General features: G+C 31.9%; 2 protein-coding genes across 4 annotated transcripts in view; one reads left to right on the forward strand and one right to left on the reverse strand.

Annotated features, from left to right (window-relative positions):
- The window catches only part of LOC136274339 (receptor-type tyrosine-protein phosphatase zeta-like), a 148,955-nt gene that overhangs the window by 112,527 nt on the left and 17,278 nt on the right, over nucleotides 1–19,150 (forward strand). The gene's annotated exons all lie outside the window — the stretch shown is intronic.
- LOC136274338 (N-lysine methyltransferase KMT5A-A-like) lies at nucleotides 3,554–13,243 on the reverse strand. Of its 3 annotated transcripts, none has more exons than XM_066080884.1 (9): nucleotides 12,917–13,243; nucleotides 12,494–12,555; nucleotides 8,000–8,041; nucleotides 7,700–7,796; nucleotides 6,662–6,821; nucleotides 5,968–6,163; nucleotides 5,617–5,653; nucleotides 4,752–4,807; nucleotides 3,554–3,647 (listed from the first exon to the last, which is right to left on the reverse strand). In XM_066080884.1, the coding sequence occupies exons 2-9, from the start codon at nucleotides 12,518–12,520 to the stop codon at nucleotides 3,576–3,578; spliced, it is 687 nt and encodes a 228-aa protein (XP_065936956.1). In that variant the 5' UTR covers nucleotides 12,521–12,555; nucleotides 12,917–13,243; the 3' UTR covers nucleotides 3,554–3,575. The 3 variants fall into 3 exon arrangements, with proteins under 3 accessions (XP_065936956.1, XP_065936955.1, XP_065936954.1); XM_066080883.1 differs by having other exon boundaries at nucleotides 12,494–12,570; XM_066080882.1 differs by lacking the exons at nucleotides 12,494–12,555; nucleotides 12,917–13,243 and adding an exon at nucleotides 9,324–9,412.

Genomic DNA, 19,150 nt, shown 5'->3' on the forward strand with positions numbered 1-19,150 from the left:
AGGTTTAACTTGATGATGACACTAAACCTGTATGTCACTACATGTGTGCAGAACTGTGTATAAATATATATATATATATATATATATATATATATATATATATATATATATATATATATATTTAATAGATAGATAGATAGATAGATAGATAGATAGATAGATAGATAGAGAGAGAGAGAGGGAGGAAGAGGGAGAACATTGAATAGAGTGAGAAACGGGGAAAGAGAAAAATAAAAATCAATGTTCTTTAGTTTAACTCAATCTTTAAACACTTTCAACCTGAATGTCACTAAATGTGTGCAAAACTGATATGAGAGAGAGAGAGAGAGAGAGAGAGAGAGAGAGAGAGAGAGAGAGAGAGAATTGAGTAAATACATGTAAATTATAATCAATATTTATTCTCACCGGAAAGAGCATCCTCATCTATGTCATCATCATCACTAAGTCTATCATTTCCAGCATGCAATCGACCTTTGCCTTGCTTTAACATTGTTCCTAAAAGTAAACATAAAAACATTTATAACATATTTACTGGAATGGACATATTCTCAAAAATCAGCTAAAAAATGAGGGATATAGTAACAGAGAGAAAGGTAGAGGTAGAGAAAGGAAGAGAGATTTCAAAAATATTTTTGATGATGTTTGATAAATAAAACAAAATTAATCTTTAACTATGCATCAACTGATATCATTAAGAGTGAGAGAACAGAGAGAAAGACAGAGAGAAAGAGAACAAAAATTTCAGTTCTCTTAAATTTAAATTAATAATGACACTTAACCTGAATGTCACTAAATGTGTGCAACAATGAGAGAGAGAGAGAGAGAGAGAGAGAGAGAGAGAGAGAGACAGAGACAGAGAGAGTAATGAAAAAAATTGGAGACATAATGAGAGAGAAAGATAAATCAATATTCATCATTTATACACTTTCAACCTGAATGTCACTACATGTATGTAACACCTATATAGATGAGAGAAAGAGAGAGAGAGATTAGATTTAAGATGGTGTTGAGTAAATACATGTTAATTAAAATCAATATTTATTCTCACCAGAAAAAGCATCCTCATCTATGTCATCATCATCACTAAGTGTATCATTTCCAGCATGCAATCGACCTTTGCTTTGCTTTAACATTGTTCCTAAAAGTAAATACAAACATTTATAACATATTTACAGACATTTTCTCAAAAACTCTGCTGGAAAATGAGGGATATAGCAACAGAGAGAAAGGTAGAGGTAGAGAAAGGAGGAGAGATTTCAAAAATATCTTTTATTAAGCTTGGAATATCTTTTGAGTGTAAGAGAGAGAGTGAGAGAGAGAGAGATAAAGAGAGAGGGAAATAATTAGAGGGAGAGGGAAAAAGAACAAAAAATTCAGTTCTCTTAGGTTTAACTTGATGATGACACTAAACCTGTATGTCACTACATGTGTGCAAAACGAGAGAGAGAGAGAGAGAGAGAGAGACAGACAGACAGACAGACAGACAGACAGACAGACAGACCAATGAATATAGTGAGAGACGGGGTAAGAGAAAAGTTCTTTAGTTTAACTCATTTTTTAAACACTTTCAACCTGAATGTCACTACATGTGTGCAAAACTGATATGATTGAGGAGAGAGAGGGAGAGAGCAAAGAAAGAGAGAGAGGGAGAGAGAGTTTATATTTGAGATGATGTTGCGTAAATACATGTAAATTATAATCAATATTTATCCTCACCAGAAAGAGCATCCTCATCTATGTCATCATCATCACTAAGTCTATCATTTCCAGCATGCAATCGACCTTTGCCCTGCTTTAACATTGTTCCTATAAGTAAATACAAACATTTATAACATATTTATAGACATTTTCTCAAAAATCTGCTGGAAAATGAGGGATATACATGTAGCATTAGAGAGAAAGGTAGAGGTAGAGAAAGGAGGAGAGATTTCAAAAATATCTTTTATTAAGCTTGGAATATCTTTTGAGTGTAAGAGAGAGAGTGAGGGAGAGAGAGATAAAGAGGGAGGGAAATAATTAGAGGGAGAGAGAAAAAGAACAAAAAATTCAGTTCTCTTAGGTTTAACTTGATGATGACACTAAACCTGTATGTCACTACATGTGTGCAGAACTGTATATATACATATAATAGATAGATAGATAAAAAGATAGATAGATACATGTAGATAGATAGATAGATAGATAGATAGATAGATAGATAGATAGATAGATAGATAGAGACGGAGGGAGAGGGGGAACATTGAATAGAGTGAGAAACGGGGAAAGAGAAAAATAAAAATCAATGTTCTTTAGTTTAACTCAATCTTTAAACACTTTCAACCTGAATGTCACTAAATGTGTGCAAAACTGATATGAGAGAGAGAGAGAGAGAGAGAGAGAGAGAGAGAGAGAGAGAAAGAGAGAGAGAGAGAGAGTTGAGTAAATACATGTAAATTATAATCAATATTTATCCTCACCAGAAAGAGCATCCTCATCTATGTCATCATCATCACTAAGTCTATCATTTCCAGCATGCAATCGACCTTTGCCTTGCTTTGGCATTGTTCCTAAAAGTAAACACAAACATTTATAACATATTTACTGGAATGGACATATTCTCAAAAATCAGCTACAAAATGAGGGATATAGCAACAGAGAGAAAGGCAGAGGTAGAGAAAGGAAGAGAAATTTCAAAAATATTTTTGATGATGTTTGATAAATAAAACAAAATTAACCTTTAACTATGCATCAACTGATATCATTAAGAGTGAGAGAACAGAGAGAAAGACAGATAGAAAGAGAACAAAAACTTCAGTTCTCTTAAATTTTATTTAACGATGACACTTAACCTGAATGTCACTACATGTTTTAAACACTGAGAGAGAGCGAGTAATGAAAAAAATGGAGACATAATGAGAGAGAAAGATAAATCAATATTCATTATTTATACACTTTCAACCTGAATGTCACTACATGTATGTAACACTTATATAGATGAGAGAGAGAGAGAGAGAGAGAGAGATTGAGATTTGAGATGGTGTTGTGTAAATACATGTAAATTATAATTAATTTTTTCCTCACCAGAAAGAGCATCCTCATCTATGTCATCATCATCACTAAGTCTATCATTTCCAGAATGCAATCGACCTTTGCCTTGCTTTAACATTGTTCCTAAATGTAAATACAAACATTTATAACATATTTACAGACATTTTCTAAAAAATCTGCTGGAAAATGAGGGATATAGCAACAGAGAGAAAGGTAGAGGTAGAGGTTTAACTCATTTTTTAAACACTTTCAACCTTAATGTCACTACATGTGTGCAAAACTGATATGATTGAGAGAGAGAGAGAGAGAGAGAGAGAGAGAGAGAGAGAGAGAGAGAGAGAGAGAGAGAGAGAGAGATAAATCAATACTACTGTGTAAGTTTAAATTGATGATGACACTTAACCTGAATGTCACTACATGTGTGCAACACTAAGAGAGAGAGAGAGAGAGAGAGAGAGCAAGAGAGAGAATTTAGATTTGAGATGGTGTTGAGTAAATACATGTAAATTATAATCAATATTTATTCTCACCAGAAAGAGCATCCTCATCTATGTCATCATCATCACTAAGTCTATCATTTCCAGCATGCAACTGACTTTGGCCTTGCTTTGGCATTGTTCCTGAAAGTAAACATTAAAAGTAAAACAAATATTTAAATGAAGATTTTCTTCTAAATCAGTAATGAAAATTACAGGTGTATTCGAAATCCAAATAACATGCAAATTAAATTTAAGGTATAAAAATAAAATGAAAAAAATCCACGAACTGAACTGTTTCAAAATGTTAAATAAATTTTGTAGCTTAAGATATCATTTGATCACAAATGAAATGTCATAACAAGAAATAATGTTCAATGAATGACTACATGTAAAAAGAAAACTAGCTTGCACAGTTGTAACTATTCAATCTGATATTACACCATACCTAAGGTTCAGAGAAAAATTAATCAGATCTGACATCAAAATTCTTTGTTACTCATTCCCCCCCCCCCCTTCCAAAAAATAAATAATAATAAAAATAATAATATAAATATATTTGAGTAAAACCTACAATTGAAGGAAAAAAATATATAAAAAATAATGACTTTAGTATAAATAAAGTGACCTTTGAATATTGAAATCATTTAAGAATAAATATAATTTGAAATGAAAAACAATGAAATTGTCTAAAATATGTTATAACTTACAAGAAAACAGTAATTGGGTCAATAAATAAGCATTTAAAAAACACATACCTGAGTGTACAATGTTTAATCAAAGAGTTTCAATTATGTAATTTACCGGTAATCTGAACAAAGTTCATCATACTACTTTACGTATGCATCTTAAATCTAAGAGATATAAAGCAACATTGACTGTATCACTCAAGTTTGCAAGTAACTTTCTGAATTCCAAATGAAAATGATCTACTTGACCATCCTTCTGATTTACCATGCTATAAAGATACAATGCCATGTTAATTTCAAATAAGGAGTTATGGTTCAGCATGTTCAATGTGTTTTCAATGAAAATAACAAAGAAATCTTTAAAGCCAGCCCTGTGATTGTCATTGTACACATTTTTTAATGCTTTATAAGAAAAAATAACTATTTTTCTGATCACATTTTTAACAGTGTCAAATGCATTATGTAGCAATTAGAATATTTTGATATCAGTACAGGACACCTATTGCACTCAATACATACTGGGGGTAATACACAGTAAACAAAGCATACTGTTCCATACCTTTTTCTCTGAAAACCTTGGCTTTTTGAGATCAAAGGGGTCATCATCATCATCATCTTTTAAAAAAATATACAGTTATTGAAAATTAAAATTATTGTTCGAATTCGAACATAAACCTAACAGAACATGTTGATATTATTTACTGAATGCTAACAGTATCCATTCAAAATTATTTCATCCATTTTGACAATAAGTTGTTCTGTTCTTGGTACTTATAATATATTTTGTCCTATATGTAGTGCGGATTCTTCAATGTAACACATCTACATGTTACATATTTATTCACACAAGATTTGTTTCACATCTCACATGGAACTCATATCCTTTCTTTTCAGAACCTGGCAGTCACAGTGAATTTCATCAGACACCTTTGTATCTTGATACCTTTAATTTTGTATACCAACACATGTATTTACATTTTCAACTGTCTTTGTCTATAATAACATTACTAATTAATTTTGAAGCCTATAGCCCAATAACTTCATTACAGACGAGTGATACAAAATGGGTGTGCCATATAGCCTAATCAAAAATAGTATTGGCTGTGCCGCGAAGTAATACACAGCATGTGCTACATGAAAAAACAGTGGTTTTGATATGTTGTTTTAAAGTGTACAAATTGGGAATATTAATTATACATATAAGTATTAAGGAATCGTTCTATGAATATTATGAGGTGATAATTTCGGTCAGAGTGTGGTCAAATTTATCACAAAGCCCTTTGGGCTTTATTGGATTTGACCATCCCCAACCAAAATTATCACCTTATAATACTCAAAGAATGATTCCTTACTCCTAAAATAAAAACAGATTCAACCTTTTCACACATTGATAAAATATCAGTCATAATTATAAACTGCCTCACCTGTAACTTCAGTTGTCTTCATCTCCATCTTAGTTTTCTAGAAACATATTTCAAAAATTACATTAAATGCAAAACAATATCTTTAAAATAAAATAGCAGCATGCCATTGAAATTGATCATTTAACTTTTTAAGTGCTCTAGAAGTGTTTTACATGTACAGTACATGTACCATCAGAATCTCCAAATCTAATATATCATAATGTAGTATGCCTATTATTTATAGTTAAAGTTTTCAGTAATACACACTCAACTTATACAAATGCTTCTCATTTGTGAAAATATTTTAATAAAATTCATTTTCAAACATTAAAGCACATATTGTTTAATTAAGTGATCTTTTCAAAGAATTACATGAAAGTGTTGCCTCCAAGGAACATTCTCATCACCATAATCATAACGTATTTCTTCTCCAATATGTATATCTTGTAGAGCAAACAAACACAGCCTTGGATAATTATTGAAAACTTTCAATTTCATTGTTGCATTTGCCTTCTTGTCATCATTGACATAACGGCACATTCTTTCTGGTACATCTGTAGCATCAACACTACAAAATTGAAACAATTCTAAAATAATATGCCCCAGCATACATGTAAAATTCTATGAAACTCCTTAGTTAATCTTACATTTATTTACTAGTAAAACTCCCAAAACTATCTAGTTTTCCGAGTGGAAATGGATCAAAAGACTGCCCCCCCCCCCACTCTCTCTCTCTCTCTCTCTCTCTCTCTCTCTCTCTCTCTCGTGAAAGAGTAATGTTGTACGTCAACAAACTAGTTACAAGCAAGATGAATATTATATTACATATTATTTAGAGACCTGAAAAAAAATCTAAGTTGATGTTAAATACAGGATATATTACAAAAAATGCTATTATTAAAACCAAAACTAATTAAAGCAGATATCATTACATATCACTGAAAATATTTAAAAATGTAATCTAAAATATCATTTATTAAATTATTTACTGTAATAATTCTGATTATGTGAGAAAGAATAGGAGAAAAAGAGAAGAAAGTATACCGATATCAAAACAAAAACTCACACATGTTTCCCATTCCATTTGAAATGAAACATGTAACTGTGTTTTTTCTTCCTGCGTTTTCTCTCTCGAATTTCTGCCTCTTTTTCACTTATTCGATTGCCAACATACTCTAAAAGAAAGGCCCCCTTTTGGAAAAATGCTGTTGTAAATACACCGAATCCTGTAAAATTAAAGTCAAATTAATAATTGGAATAATTAGCATACAAAGTACATTTGTCATTTGTACACAGAATAATTATTAATAGAAATATAATATTACTTTAAACATGTTCAGAAATACATGATGACATTTATGTATGTACAATTATAAGACAGGGCTCGACACAAATTCTCTGTACTTTATTCTAGCTGACAAGTGTTGGTTCAGTTTTACTAGTCTGCAGGCAATTTTATAATTTTGCCAAAAATAAATGTCAAGACGGTATCAGATATAATAAGAACAATCACTAAAATATCTGATCTGCACAAATTCATGGATAAAATAGGCAATGCCTGCTGTCCGATCCTTTTCTTTTTGAAATAAAATCTTGTTTAAAACTTAAAAATAAATAAATATAAATATTTAAGTCAAATTAATTCACAATTTTAAAATGGTTGTGATTTATGAAAATACATGATAACCGGTCTTGATATTTTGTTCAAGATTCCTATAAATTTTGTCAAGTTTGATCAAAGTCTATCATATTTCTAAAGCTTCCATATCTCTATTGCAGCAATGTGTTAAATCAAATGAAGATCACTTATTGGTTATTAAAATTTTTAATCATTAAATCAGATGATGTAAATAAGGTTTGAATTGACTGGCCATTATGCTAAATAGCTAAAATGCCCTCAGGGTTTTCCAGTAAAATGTAGATACCGGTAATTGTAAATTATACCAAGTTTTTAAGCAGAACATTTTATCATTCCAATAGAACTGACAAGACACAGCCAGGTTTTATTAGTCCTACTTAAAAACTACTTTCGTCTTCGACCAATAAGGCAATGGGTTATAAAGTTAATGTCGAACCCTGTAAGTATAAAGGTAACAATTAATACCTATAGTGTTATTAATGAATCGTTTTTCAAATCCATCCTTGTCTAAACCTGCTTGACACCAAAATTTAGCATCCTCATCTGGCCTTATTCTCTTCGCCTTTTTAAAAAAATCATAAATACAGTATAATTATATGTACATATTGGATGTATCATATCAGTATTATATATGTAAATGGATGCTCTTTATAAAATCTTTATCTGTAATTCAAATGGTCTTGTTTAAGAACTTGTTGTATTTCAACATGATATGTCAAGTCATACTGTATTGAAAACTCATTTTGTTCAATACTTGTAATCTACCTTCATTGGGTTTACTGCTTCTTTATTCAAGCTTATCTGCACCTGAAATACATTTTTACAGTACATGTACACGTACAAAAAAAAGAAAAATGGAAAAACTGTACTTACACAATACAGTAATTGACACATCCATAGATCACATGGGGGAAATTCATTTTAAATCCCTTGTTTGGTTTTAATTTTCCGGGTTGACCGACAGGTTTTAAAATTAGTCTTACCGGATGTTATGATTAAGCCATTGATTTAGTGATAACCTTACGCACGTGCTTTAACAAGTACCTTTTCTTTTCAGTAAAATATACAGAACTGGATGTTTTTAAAACTAAATACAAACAACTATTGAAAAAATTAAATTCATAATTATTATTTATTTTATGCATCATATTAAGACCGGATTGCTCAGAACTACTGTACTGCGAGGCGATCGACATGTCATAAATGTGATAACTGAGTATCACGCATTGTTCCCACCGTAAGGGTCCTTCACCAGCTGTAAGAACTTGTTTAGCAATAATCATTATAATGACAACGATGCTGATATGCATAATTTTTACAGTTTTATAATTCAAAAATTTGACCATGGCTCAATATTATTGTTTCTTCTCAATCAATTTTTCATTTTCATTGCGTCTCCAAATTATCGTAAAACGGTTCGTGTTAATTATAGACTACATGTAAGTATCGGTATGGTCAATCACCAAACAAATATCACCTTGCAGGACAAGTGTCGCCTGAATAAACAAACCGTGACACGGGTCCCGCTTCTAACGCCTTGAGCCATTTAAATGACCAAGTAGGTGTAAATTAGGTATGGCACTTGGAGATACAAGGCGACTTCGAGGTATCGAGAGTAAAAAAATATAGATTATGAATAACGGCCTTTACGGGACTGCAGTTTGACTTCGAGGGAACAAGGGTTTCGAGAAATCAAGAGTTCGAGAATCAAGAGTAAATTTGCTTAGTTATATAGGGGAAAAAATTGGGACCCTGGACTCACTTCGAGCAATCAAGAACTTCGAGCGATCAAAGTTCGAGCCATCGAGAATTACCTGTATGTCAATCGAGGGCTTCCAACTAGTATTTCAAGAGCGGCGGTTACGACTTACTTTTGTTCTTTCTACTTTGATGTGCGTTCACAGTTTGAGATGGCAAGATACAGATACAGACACACGTATAAGTATTCATCGTACAACATCATGATCATGAACATGTGCATATGTAATGATCGACTCTAATCCGGGCCCCGACACATTTTCGAAATATTTTTTAAAAAGTTACTTCCATTGTTCATGATTATGGTAATTTTAACGACACTACAACTTACAGGTTTCGTCATGATAAAGCAAAACATCCAATATACATGTCACTATGTGCTCACAGTGCTGCTCATGTATAAATACGGTCTACTTTCACTTTCACAGGAAGTGAATATTACCCTAAGATCAGCTTTGAAATACCGAATGTGACTGGTCCTTCTTCTTCTTCTTCTTCCCCGTATAGTTCAGACCGCCATCTGGTGTAATATCGAACAATATATGGTCCGATGTATTTGATGCGCGGGTATAAAGCTGGAGGGTCGTTCAGAGGGAGGGGGGGGGGGGGGGGGCACCCCCAATGAAAATTCAAACAAATTAATTTCACATTGTAAACTTATCATCAAAATGCATCAAGTTGAAAAAATATCTGGATCCGCGCATGGTAAGATCATAATTATACATGCATATGAAATAAATATGACCAAGTAAATTCATCTTAAACCATGCAGCTATTAGGAAATGGGACAGTTTATTAATGTAGACTCATATGTTAACTTTTAGACATAAGAATATTTTTATTTTGGTCAGTTGTGAAGTTAAGTGTAATGCATGTAAGACTTTGTATACCTGTTGACTTGTAGTAAAAATTGACCTGCTGGATTTATAGTAAAGGGGTAAATGTATTAATAATCAAGATTATATATGTATTGTTACTGTAACAACTAGACAATGTAACAGAAAGTAAACCTTAAACAAACCCAAGGTTGAATTTAGCTTTTTCCCCTTCAGATCTATTACTAGGACCCAAAGCAAATTACCCAGAACAAACCTTGAGGGACTCCTGGATGGACCAAGATAAAAAACTCAAAAGCCCTTCCCAATTAAAAAGGCTGTTATATTCTTAATTTTCACTACCAACACTTAAAAGTTTTTAAAATTCAACCAGGATTACAATTTAAAACCATGCGTGCAATTTTTTTTCATAACATTGATATGAGTGTCACTGGTTTGTTTGTAAATATGTACATGTATATTGTATACAGTGGTATATATTGGTAAACAACATGTATAAATACTGTATATATATAACCTCTGGTGAATGTTTTACACTATACATTTTGATGCTCCTGCTACATCTTTTCATTATACTGCATTGAGCCATTGCAGTTAAGATGTGACAAAGTAAACAAATATGGTTGATCTGTACAGAATGTATGGGTTACCCTGTAGTTATATTAAAATTATTTAAAAAATAAATATTAACATGGATTAATAAGGACCACAGTTTTACAAAGTAAGGTGACAATAGTACTAATTTTTTGGTGGCTGGACATAAAGAAATGTGTTCATGTCAATTCTCAAAATTTAAACTATAATTATACATAATAAAAATGGTGAGAATATAAATGTAGATTTTAAACTAAAATAGATTATAATACTAGTTTTTTATTTAGTAAATTACATGTTACCAAATGTAGTTTGCTAAAAATATATTTATGATTTTTTCTATGGAATAAATTAAATAAATCTTTTTTTTTACTACAGACATGTGTTGTTTATAATATTAAAATGAGTGTCACTTGTTTGATATTTCCCTTTAAAACTAAAAGAAGTGAAGTTTGTGTTGTGTGCAATAAATTTCAAGTATATTACAGTATTCATCATACATTTCACAAAAGTTATACAGTAATGCAGCTAAATTTGCAATGGGATAAATGATTGCTTGCAAAATAATTCATGATTATTTGAAATGTGATGCATTAATTATTCAAGTTGTAGCACTGAGGTGAATCACAAGGTACAGAATGTTGATTTGACTGGAATAATCTGCCAAATTTTTTTTTTTTGGTGATTTGGTTGTTGTTTACTTGAAATATCAAACAAGCAAATTTTATTCTTGATATATCAATCCTACAACTCACAATTTGATAATGGCTGGATGATGGATGCATTCAGAACAAGATAGAGTTCCTGGGGAAAAATTGTTAGAGGAACAGTTGAAGCATTTCATGGATAGATCGATAGAGAGAGAGAGAGAGATGCATGTATGATGACCATAACTTTCCTTTCTTAAGAAATATTCTCTTCCAAAGTCTCAATATGGAAACTGCCAATGACACTGGTCTTTATGCAAATTCATAACAAAACTGAGAACAAAAATGCATTGTAATACCAGTGACCAGCCACATACATGTACTGCCTATTATGCATTGGGATGTTGGTTGATGATTTTTGCCATAGTTCATGTGCAATTCCTTTTACCTTTGATCTTAGATACACATCTGAACTACAATTAAAAAATTCTTATGACTTTTACTTATGCGCAGAACTGAGTGGAATATATTTATATATGAAGGTAATATACTGCGATTATAACAATCAATCAGTTTGGTCATTTTTTGTACCAATTTTAATTCGCACAGCCCACTACAACAGTTCTATATTTCTATATGATTATATATAATTATTGATCATTCTTATTGATAATGCTCATTAGAACAATGAAAATTTGCTTATATATGTTTCATGAAATTGATAGCATATTTCTTTTGAACATTTGTTAAGCTGTATGGTAAAGAATAAAATACAAATTGATTAAAAAGCATTTCATGAAATAATGGTGCTGGTGCATGCATATTGTTTCAGAATATTTGTAATTATAAATCTGCATACATATAATAAATTTGTCAATAAAATATGCTTAAAGCTAAACTCAAAATGTCTTTTATTCACAAATTTACCCATTCAATTTGTATCCCAATCTTCATAAGGTAAATTTAGTATAGGTTTGAAATGCGCTCACATATTTACAAGTGATGAGAGGAGTAAATGGCATCACTAAGTTTTACTGTGTCTAATATTAATTTTATCTTGAAGGGTTGGCTATTGTGTAAATTTCTTTCATGATTGTATTGCATAGGCATGGATAACTTATCATTCAACAAGGATCTCTTGAATAAAAAGAATTTTTACTATGGTAAATGGATATGCACATTTCTTTTGTTTACTGTCATATAATGTGTATGTGCAGATCCATGAAGGGGCATAGGGAGTTCTATTAAATGGTAAATTTACAATGTCAACATTATTAATTTGAAATTTCCAGAGGCTCTTGAACCAAACAAGAATTTTTGTCAACCTATTTTTCTTTCCAATTTTTTTTAACCGTGGTTGATAAAATTGCGGTTATGATAAAAATATAATTCAGAACAATTCACAAATAATTGAAAACACTTACTGCACGCTTTCCCCGTGAATAGGACATGGTTTATCTGCATCTATATTCTACCAAGCCTCAAACTAATAAAAAACCCACTGAAATATATTTTATATATCAATGATTTTGTCTGTTTTAAAAATACAATTAACTTGTGTCCTTGTCTAAGACGTATCACTGGTTTTTCTTGAAATATATTTGCAAAATATTGATACTACTAAGTTATAACACTCCTTACAATAATTGCTAATCTTGGATTTTATATATAAAAAAGCAAACGTTCTTAAACAAAAACTATCCCCTCAATGAATTAGTCTTTCAATTAATGTAATCGTTGATTCTCTCATCAGTTCTAATCGTTATGACTAATCTTTTCTTAGTCTTCTTTTAGATCTCTCTTTAAAAAAGTAATTATTTCCTTACTATCGTAAAAAATAAACTTACTGAGTGCAGTTCAGTTGACGCCATCTTTAAGCAACAGGAAGTTCTAATCGCGCATGCGCGCTTTTTAACCCAAATAGAGTAAAGTGTGTGAACTACTCTTCTGGATTGCACGAGGTGTGTTAAAAAATTCACTTACACACCGGAAACCCAAACATAGTACGATTTTTATTTTCTGAATCAAGGACGATGAGAATTAACGTTTCCGAATGAACTTACTTCCCACTACGCGAGTGCATGTAGTGGGAAGAAAAAATGTAGTGGGATAAAACGTGTGTGTTCATACTCATGTAGTGGCTTTCATGTGATTACAAACACACACACACACACACACACACACACACACACACACACACACACACACACACACAATTAATTACAGCATATATAAGGTCACTTGAATTTTGTAAATATTCAAAGCCACTTTTCTCTTTCATACGTATTAAACATGTGAACTGGTTAAATTGAGAACAATTGTTTCTCTAATCAAAATAAAATCGAGGCGGATTTGCTCAATTGTGTTTTTCTTCAATATATTTACGAAGTGATCCATTGTCTAAATAATCTTTTATTTGCAAATCTTAATTTATTTTAGCTTTACTCTAACCTTTTGATTGTAAATGCTGGTTAAATTGTCATTTCAATATCTGGATTGAGTATACGATTGTAATTTTCTCTTGAAATTTAAAATTTGTGATTTATTTTAATATTATCAGAAAAATCTTGCAAAATTTACACTTTACATATTTGTAATCAAAACTCTAGTTTTTTCTCGAACAGAATTATCATCTCATCTCATAATATTCAAAGAATGATTCCTTATTACTTATATTTATATAATTTTAAGCAATCGTACGATTAAATATATAAATATAAATAAGCAAACCCTGCTGGCACATCAATTTGGGGTAATTTGAAGTTATGGGTTATATAGTACAAATCGATACGTAGTGTTATCACAGGCAAAGACACTGGGAAATGTAAATATAGTTAAATTAAATCTTTTTGATTACAGTATGTCCTTCAAATCATTACGGACCAAGCTGTGCAAAATGTCCACAGAAGTGTCGGTCTTGTGATTTTATCACTGGGGTGTGTATCCAATGCCAAGAGACGTACTATGGAGAGTTTTGCCATCTTAACTGTCCAGTTAACTGTCTCAATTTGATATGCGACCAACAGACAGGATCCTGTGATGGCTGCAAAGAAAGATTTGAAGGAAAAAGTTGTGAACTTGAAATGGCTTCATTGAAAATATCTACAGGTTTCTCGATATTTTTTATATATATGATCAATTTTCATTGTTTGTGTCGTTGATCATTTTTTGATTTATATATATTCAATTGTTGTTGCAGGAAATACTCGAGTTTTATTCGATGAAACCTGTGACAAATCAACTTTAATAGACAAAGAAAGTAGTTTCGCTCACAAAAAATAATTGAGAATATTCATGTTATAATAAAAACTATATAAGGAATTAAATAACAAACGTTAATTTAATTGATAATTAGAGATACTTGTTTGGGGAAATCTACTGTAATTTTTTTTTTATTAAACTACAAGAATATACCATACATTTTTACACAAAACAACAACAAAGTATACTAAGAGTTCCGTTTGACAGATAATAGAATTTGCCTAAGTATGTCGACCTCTATTCTACTTTTTATACCTTGTGATGAAAGGGTCAAAATATATCATTGTTGTGGAAATTTGAAAACTGAATTTGACTACAAGATAAAACACCAGCGCATTTTTAAATGACATATGCTATAATCATTTCTCAAGAAAGGAATTAAAAAACCCAGACGCTAGATGATTTTTGAAAAGCGAAAGTTTCTGGTCAATAAAAAAACTGCCTTTATTTTGTCTTTCTGTTCGCTGCTCCAGTGAGTTTCTTTAACAAGAAACTATATGTTTAAAAAATGAAAATTATTAACTAAAATCTTTCGTTTTAGATACGGAAAATACTCGTTCCTCTGACAAATCAACCTTTGTGTCCCCCATAATGGAGAAAAAAAGTAATGACGTTTGTATAGAATACATTTTTCATACAGATTATGCATGCATTTATAAATACGTTTAAAGACGATTTCTATGCCTATATTTCATTTATCTGAAATAGTTACGTAAACATGGAATTACAGACATATAAAGTGAAGTTAAATTAACTGCAATCAAATCTTGTTTAGTTTGATCTATCATCGTAAAACAATATTGGCAACAGCAGAAATATATAGAGCAGGATCAAAAAGGTCGTTTTAGATTAATGTAAAAGATGCCATATCAAAAGTCAATAACAAAAACAATTAATGAATAGCCAAATTTCAAACAACACAAATTTCCTTTTGCTTATGCGTTTTAGTTTTAACAATAACAGACAAACAGACAGTCACATTGAATATAATTAGTATCATTTTACAAATGCTTATTTTCAAGCAGTGTCTATTCAAGGAAGCACTGATCGAATAAAATTATCCGATAATGCTAAATTACAGTCAAAAATTAAATCCTTACGCTATGCTTCCGGATGAATAACATAATAACAATGCGTTATGTCTAGTTTATGTTTTTAGCTCACCTGAGCTGAAAGCTCAAGTGAGCTATTCTGATCACATTTTGTCTGTCGTCTGCCTGTCTGTCTGTCTGTCTGTCTGTAGACCTTTCACATTTTGAACATCTTCTCAAGAACCACTTGGCCAATTTCAACTAAACTTCGCTCAAAGCATACTTTGACTTAGGGGATTCAAAGTTGTGAAAATTAAGGTCACGCTTTTTTGCCAAGGGAAATAAATAAGAATTATTGACAATTTTCGAGGAATTTTACATAGAAATGTAAAGAAATGTATAGAATAAATCTTAAAAAATATTTTTCTCAGAAAAGTATTAGCCAGAAAAGCTGAACCTTATGTGGGAACATCCTCAGGTAGTGTGGATTCAAAGTTGTAAAAAATCAAGACCCCCGGTGTTAGAGTGGGGCGATAATAGGGGTCAAATTTTACATCGGAATATATATAGAGTAAATCATTGAAAATCTTCTTCCTAGAAAGCAATTAGCCAGGAAAGCTGAAACTAACGTGGAAACATTGTCAGCTGGTAGTAAAAATTCAAAATTGTGAAAATCATGACCTACGGGTTAAGGGTGGGGTAAAAATTTGGGGGGGGGGGGGGGTGTCAAATTTTAACACAGAAATATATAAAGGAAATCTTTAAAAATTTTCTTCTCAGAAACCATTCAGCAAGGAAACCTGAAACTTATGCTGAAGCAACTTCAGGTATTGCAGATTCAAATCTGTGAAAGCATGACCCCATGGGGTTGAGTGGGACAACAGTGGGGGGGGGGGGTAGTCGAATATTTTCATAGGAATATAGAAATTAAATCTTTAAAGATCTTCTTCTCAGAAGGCAGTCAACCAGAAAAACTGAAACTGACGTGGAGGCATCGTAAGGTGGTGTACATGTTTTGTTTTAAGTTGTAAAAATTATGACCCCCACGGATAAGATGGGGCCACAATGGGGGGGGGGGGGGCTCACATTTTAACATAGGATTAAATAGAGAAATTCTTTAAAAAAAAATTCTTTAAAAAAATTCATCCAGGATAGCTGAAACTTATGTAGAAGCATCCCCAGGTAGTGTTGAATTAAGGATGTGAAGATTTTGACTCCCGAGGGTTGGTTGGAGCCACAGTGGGAAGGGGGGGTTGTTGTTGAATTTTACATAGGAATATATAGAGTAAATCTTTAAAAATCTTCTCATTAAACCATTAGGCCAGGAAAGCTGAAACTTGTGTGGAAGCATTCTCTGGTAGTATAGAATCAAAACTGTGAAAATCATTAACGCCGGGGGTAGGATGAAGCCACAATGGAGGGTTGAATGAAGGGATGGAGTAATGGAAAAAAGTATTTGTAATTGAGTTTAATTAATTACATTTTAAAAGTATTTGAGTTGGGCCACAATGTGGAGTCGTGAATGTAGAGAAAACGTTCAGAGTTTGATGTTGTTTTATATCCTGTATATAAACAAAAGGGTCTTTTTGAGAACTGCAATACTAAATGTGATAAAAATATAAAATCATCCTGTTCGAAAAGGGACGTGATTACATTATCCAGGAGGAAACAGGATCTACATGTATTATACCAAATTGTCCAGATTTTCTGTATAATGAGTCCTTGAAGCTAACTTTATTCTTAATTGTTTATTGTTGCCTATTGTTGCTCAGGTGAGCGATGTGACCGGTTGGCCTCTTGTTTGTTGTGTTGCGTTTTTAAAAAAAAAGTTGATGATTTTCGTCAGGACAAGTAGTCGATTCAACACCATTTTCGTTGTTATACGATATAAACGTAAGTAAGATATAAAAGTCATCATTTGCTAAAACAAATTCAATACATACTCCTTTGTATTAAACATTTTTAATGAAAAACAACTGAAGATGGCAACAACGTTGACCAGATCATTCTATGGAGTATGTTGGTAATCCTCTTGATACTTGTTACTGTTGTGATTATTCTTTTCGATCAGAGGTAAGTCAGAACGTTAAGTATACGTCCTATTAACCAAAATAGACCATCAATAAAAACGTCGTATACAACTTTTATTTTTTATATTATAATATTCTAACAAGAATCTTTTAGCAAGAAAAAAGGAAATCCAATCATAGAAAACGTTGAGGACAATGACTTTAATATAGAACTCCACAGAGAGATCTCCACACACGAGTCAGACCTTGTGGAGATTGTGGAGGACAATCCTGATGACGTAGAGGAGGAAGTCATCACTGTGGAATACATGAACTTGACGTCAAAAAGAAGGTGCCTAAAAATATATTCATCGAAGACTTGCCAAGCAGAAAAAATGATGGTTTTCTGGTTGTAAAATTCGTTGTATAAATCATTATATTTTTTGTGGTTTACACTTAACCTGTCGCTGCAGTGAAATCGGTGTTGTGACATTTTAAATTAATCTTCATTTGATCTTTCAAACGGATTACTAGAATCATATTTGAACGCGTTAAAGACTTACAACAAATACAGAAACAGATACAAAGGATAAAATAAAGCACGTAACCGTCGGATGTATTTTAATGTTTTGCTTTTAAGTATTTATGTTTGGCAATAAGGCTGACGTTTCTGTTACTTTGTCTCGCCGTCTATCGGACGGATCAGTCTGAATGATCTCCTTAGTCAGCCAGTAATGAACCTTAAAGTAATTTATACCAATAATTGTTTGTGCACAGTAACTTTTTATATTTGCAAATACGGCTGACAACTCAAAGGAGGCAGTGAGGAAAGTGACCCAATTCCACTTTACGACCTGACCCGACAGCCCCGCCCCAGAAGATATGAGGGCATTGATCAGCTTCTGGAAGCTCGTAAGAAGTGACCTTACATCTTCAGATGGACCAGTAGTTGTTAACTGCAGGAACATCTGCACCTTGTTAAACATCCTTATATATGTTTCCCGTTTTTAACAACCTGTCCCTATTCAAGTTAAACGTTACGAAAGAAATGTAGCAGGATTGGCCAGTTTTCCAAAAAGCATCTATCTCACCTTTGTTTGTTTATACGTTGCTTTGTTTCAAGAAATTGTTTGCTTGTTTAAGTACACAAGCTGGACGGATACATGTAAGCGGAATCAAATTGTAGAATGCATTTTAATTTGATGACATGTAAAGAATTTTTTTTGTAGAATTAAGATATGTTCATCAACATTTTAAGAACACAAATGAAATGGTGCATAACAATTTTTAGTTGATTTGTTTTGGTTTAAGTTTGCTTATCTTGCAAAAACAATTTCAGGTAAGTAATGTTTATATATATGTCTGTTTGTCATTTTGTATTTTGTCTTTCAATTTGCAGTATGTTTATTTCTTTACCTGTATGTCTAGATTTGAATATTTTGATTAACTGTAATTGGTTTGATTTTTATACGTATTAGCCTTTATCATACAAGAGTTCTACCAGACCACCACAAATGGCTCGTATGTTGCATCCCTCGGGTGTGACGGTGACATGGACATTTTCTCTCTAACAGATGATACAGTGGACCAGTCTTGTTCTATTACATTGATAAACACGATCAGAATCATCTGTATTTTTGTCAGTCTTGGAACTGGCGGTGAATGATATGTTATAATTACACTCATTTGATTTAATATTCCTGTTTTAATCGTTTCCGATATTGAGATTTAAAACAAAATGATAACAAAATATATATAAAGTTTTTTTTTGCGTGCATAC

The sequence above is a fragment of the Magallana gigas genome, chromosome 4 (genome assembly GCF_963853765.1).
Source record: "Magallana gigas chromosome 4, xbMagGiga1.1, whole genome shotgun sequence".
Classification (NCBI taxonomy): domain Eukaryota; kingdom Metazoa; phylum Mollusca; class Bivalvia; order Ostreida; family Ostreidae; genus Magallana; species Magallana gigas.

Coding starts and splice junctions, on each gene's coding strand:
- LOC136274338 (XM_066080884.1), bottom strand. CDS start 12,520: ATGTCCTATTCACGGGGAAAGCGTGCA. Junction 4,808..5,616: donor GAAGACAACTGAAGTTACAG/GTGAGGCAGTTT, acceptor TTTTTTTAAAAG/ATGATGATGATGATGACCCC. Junction 3,648..4,751: donor CAAGGTTTTCAGAGAAAAAG/GTATGGAACAGT, acceptor GTTTACTTTCAG/GAACAATGCCAAAGCAAGGC.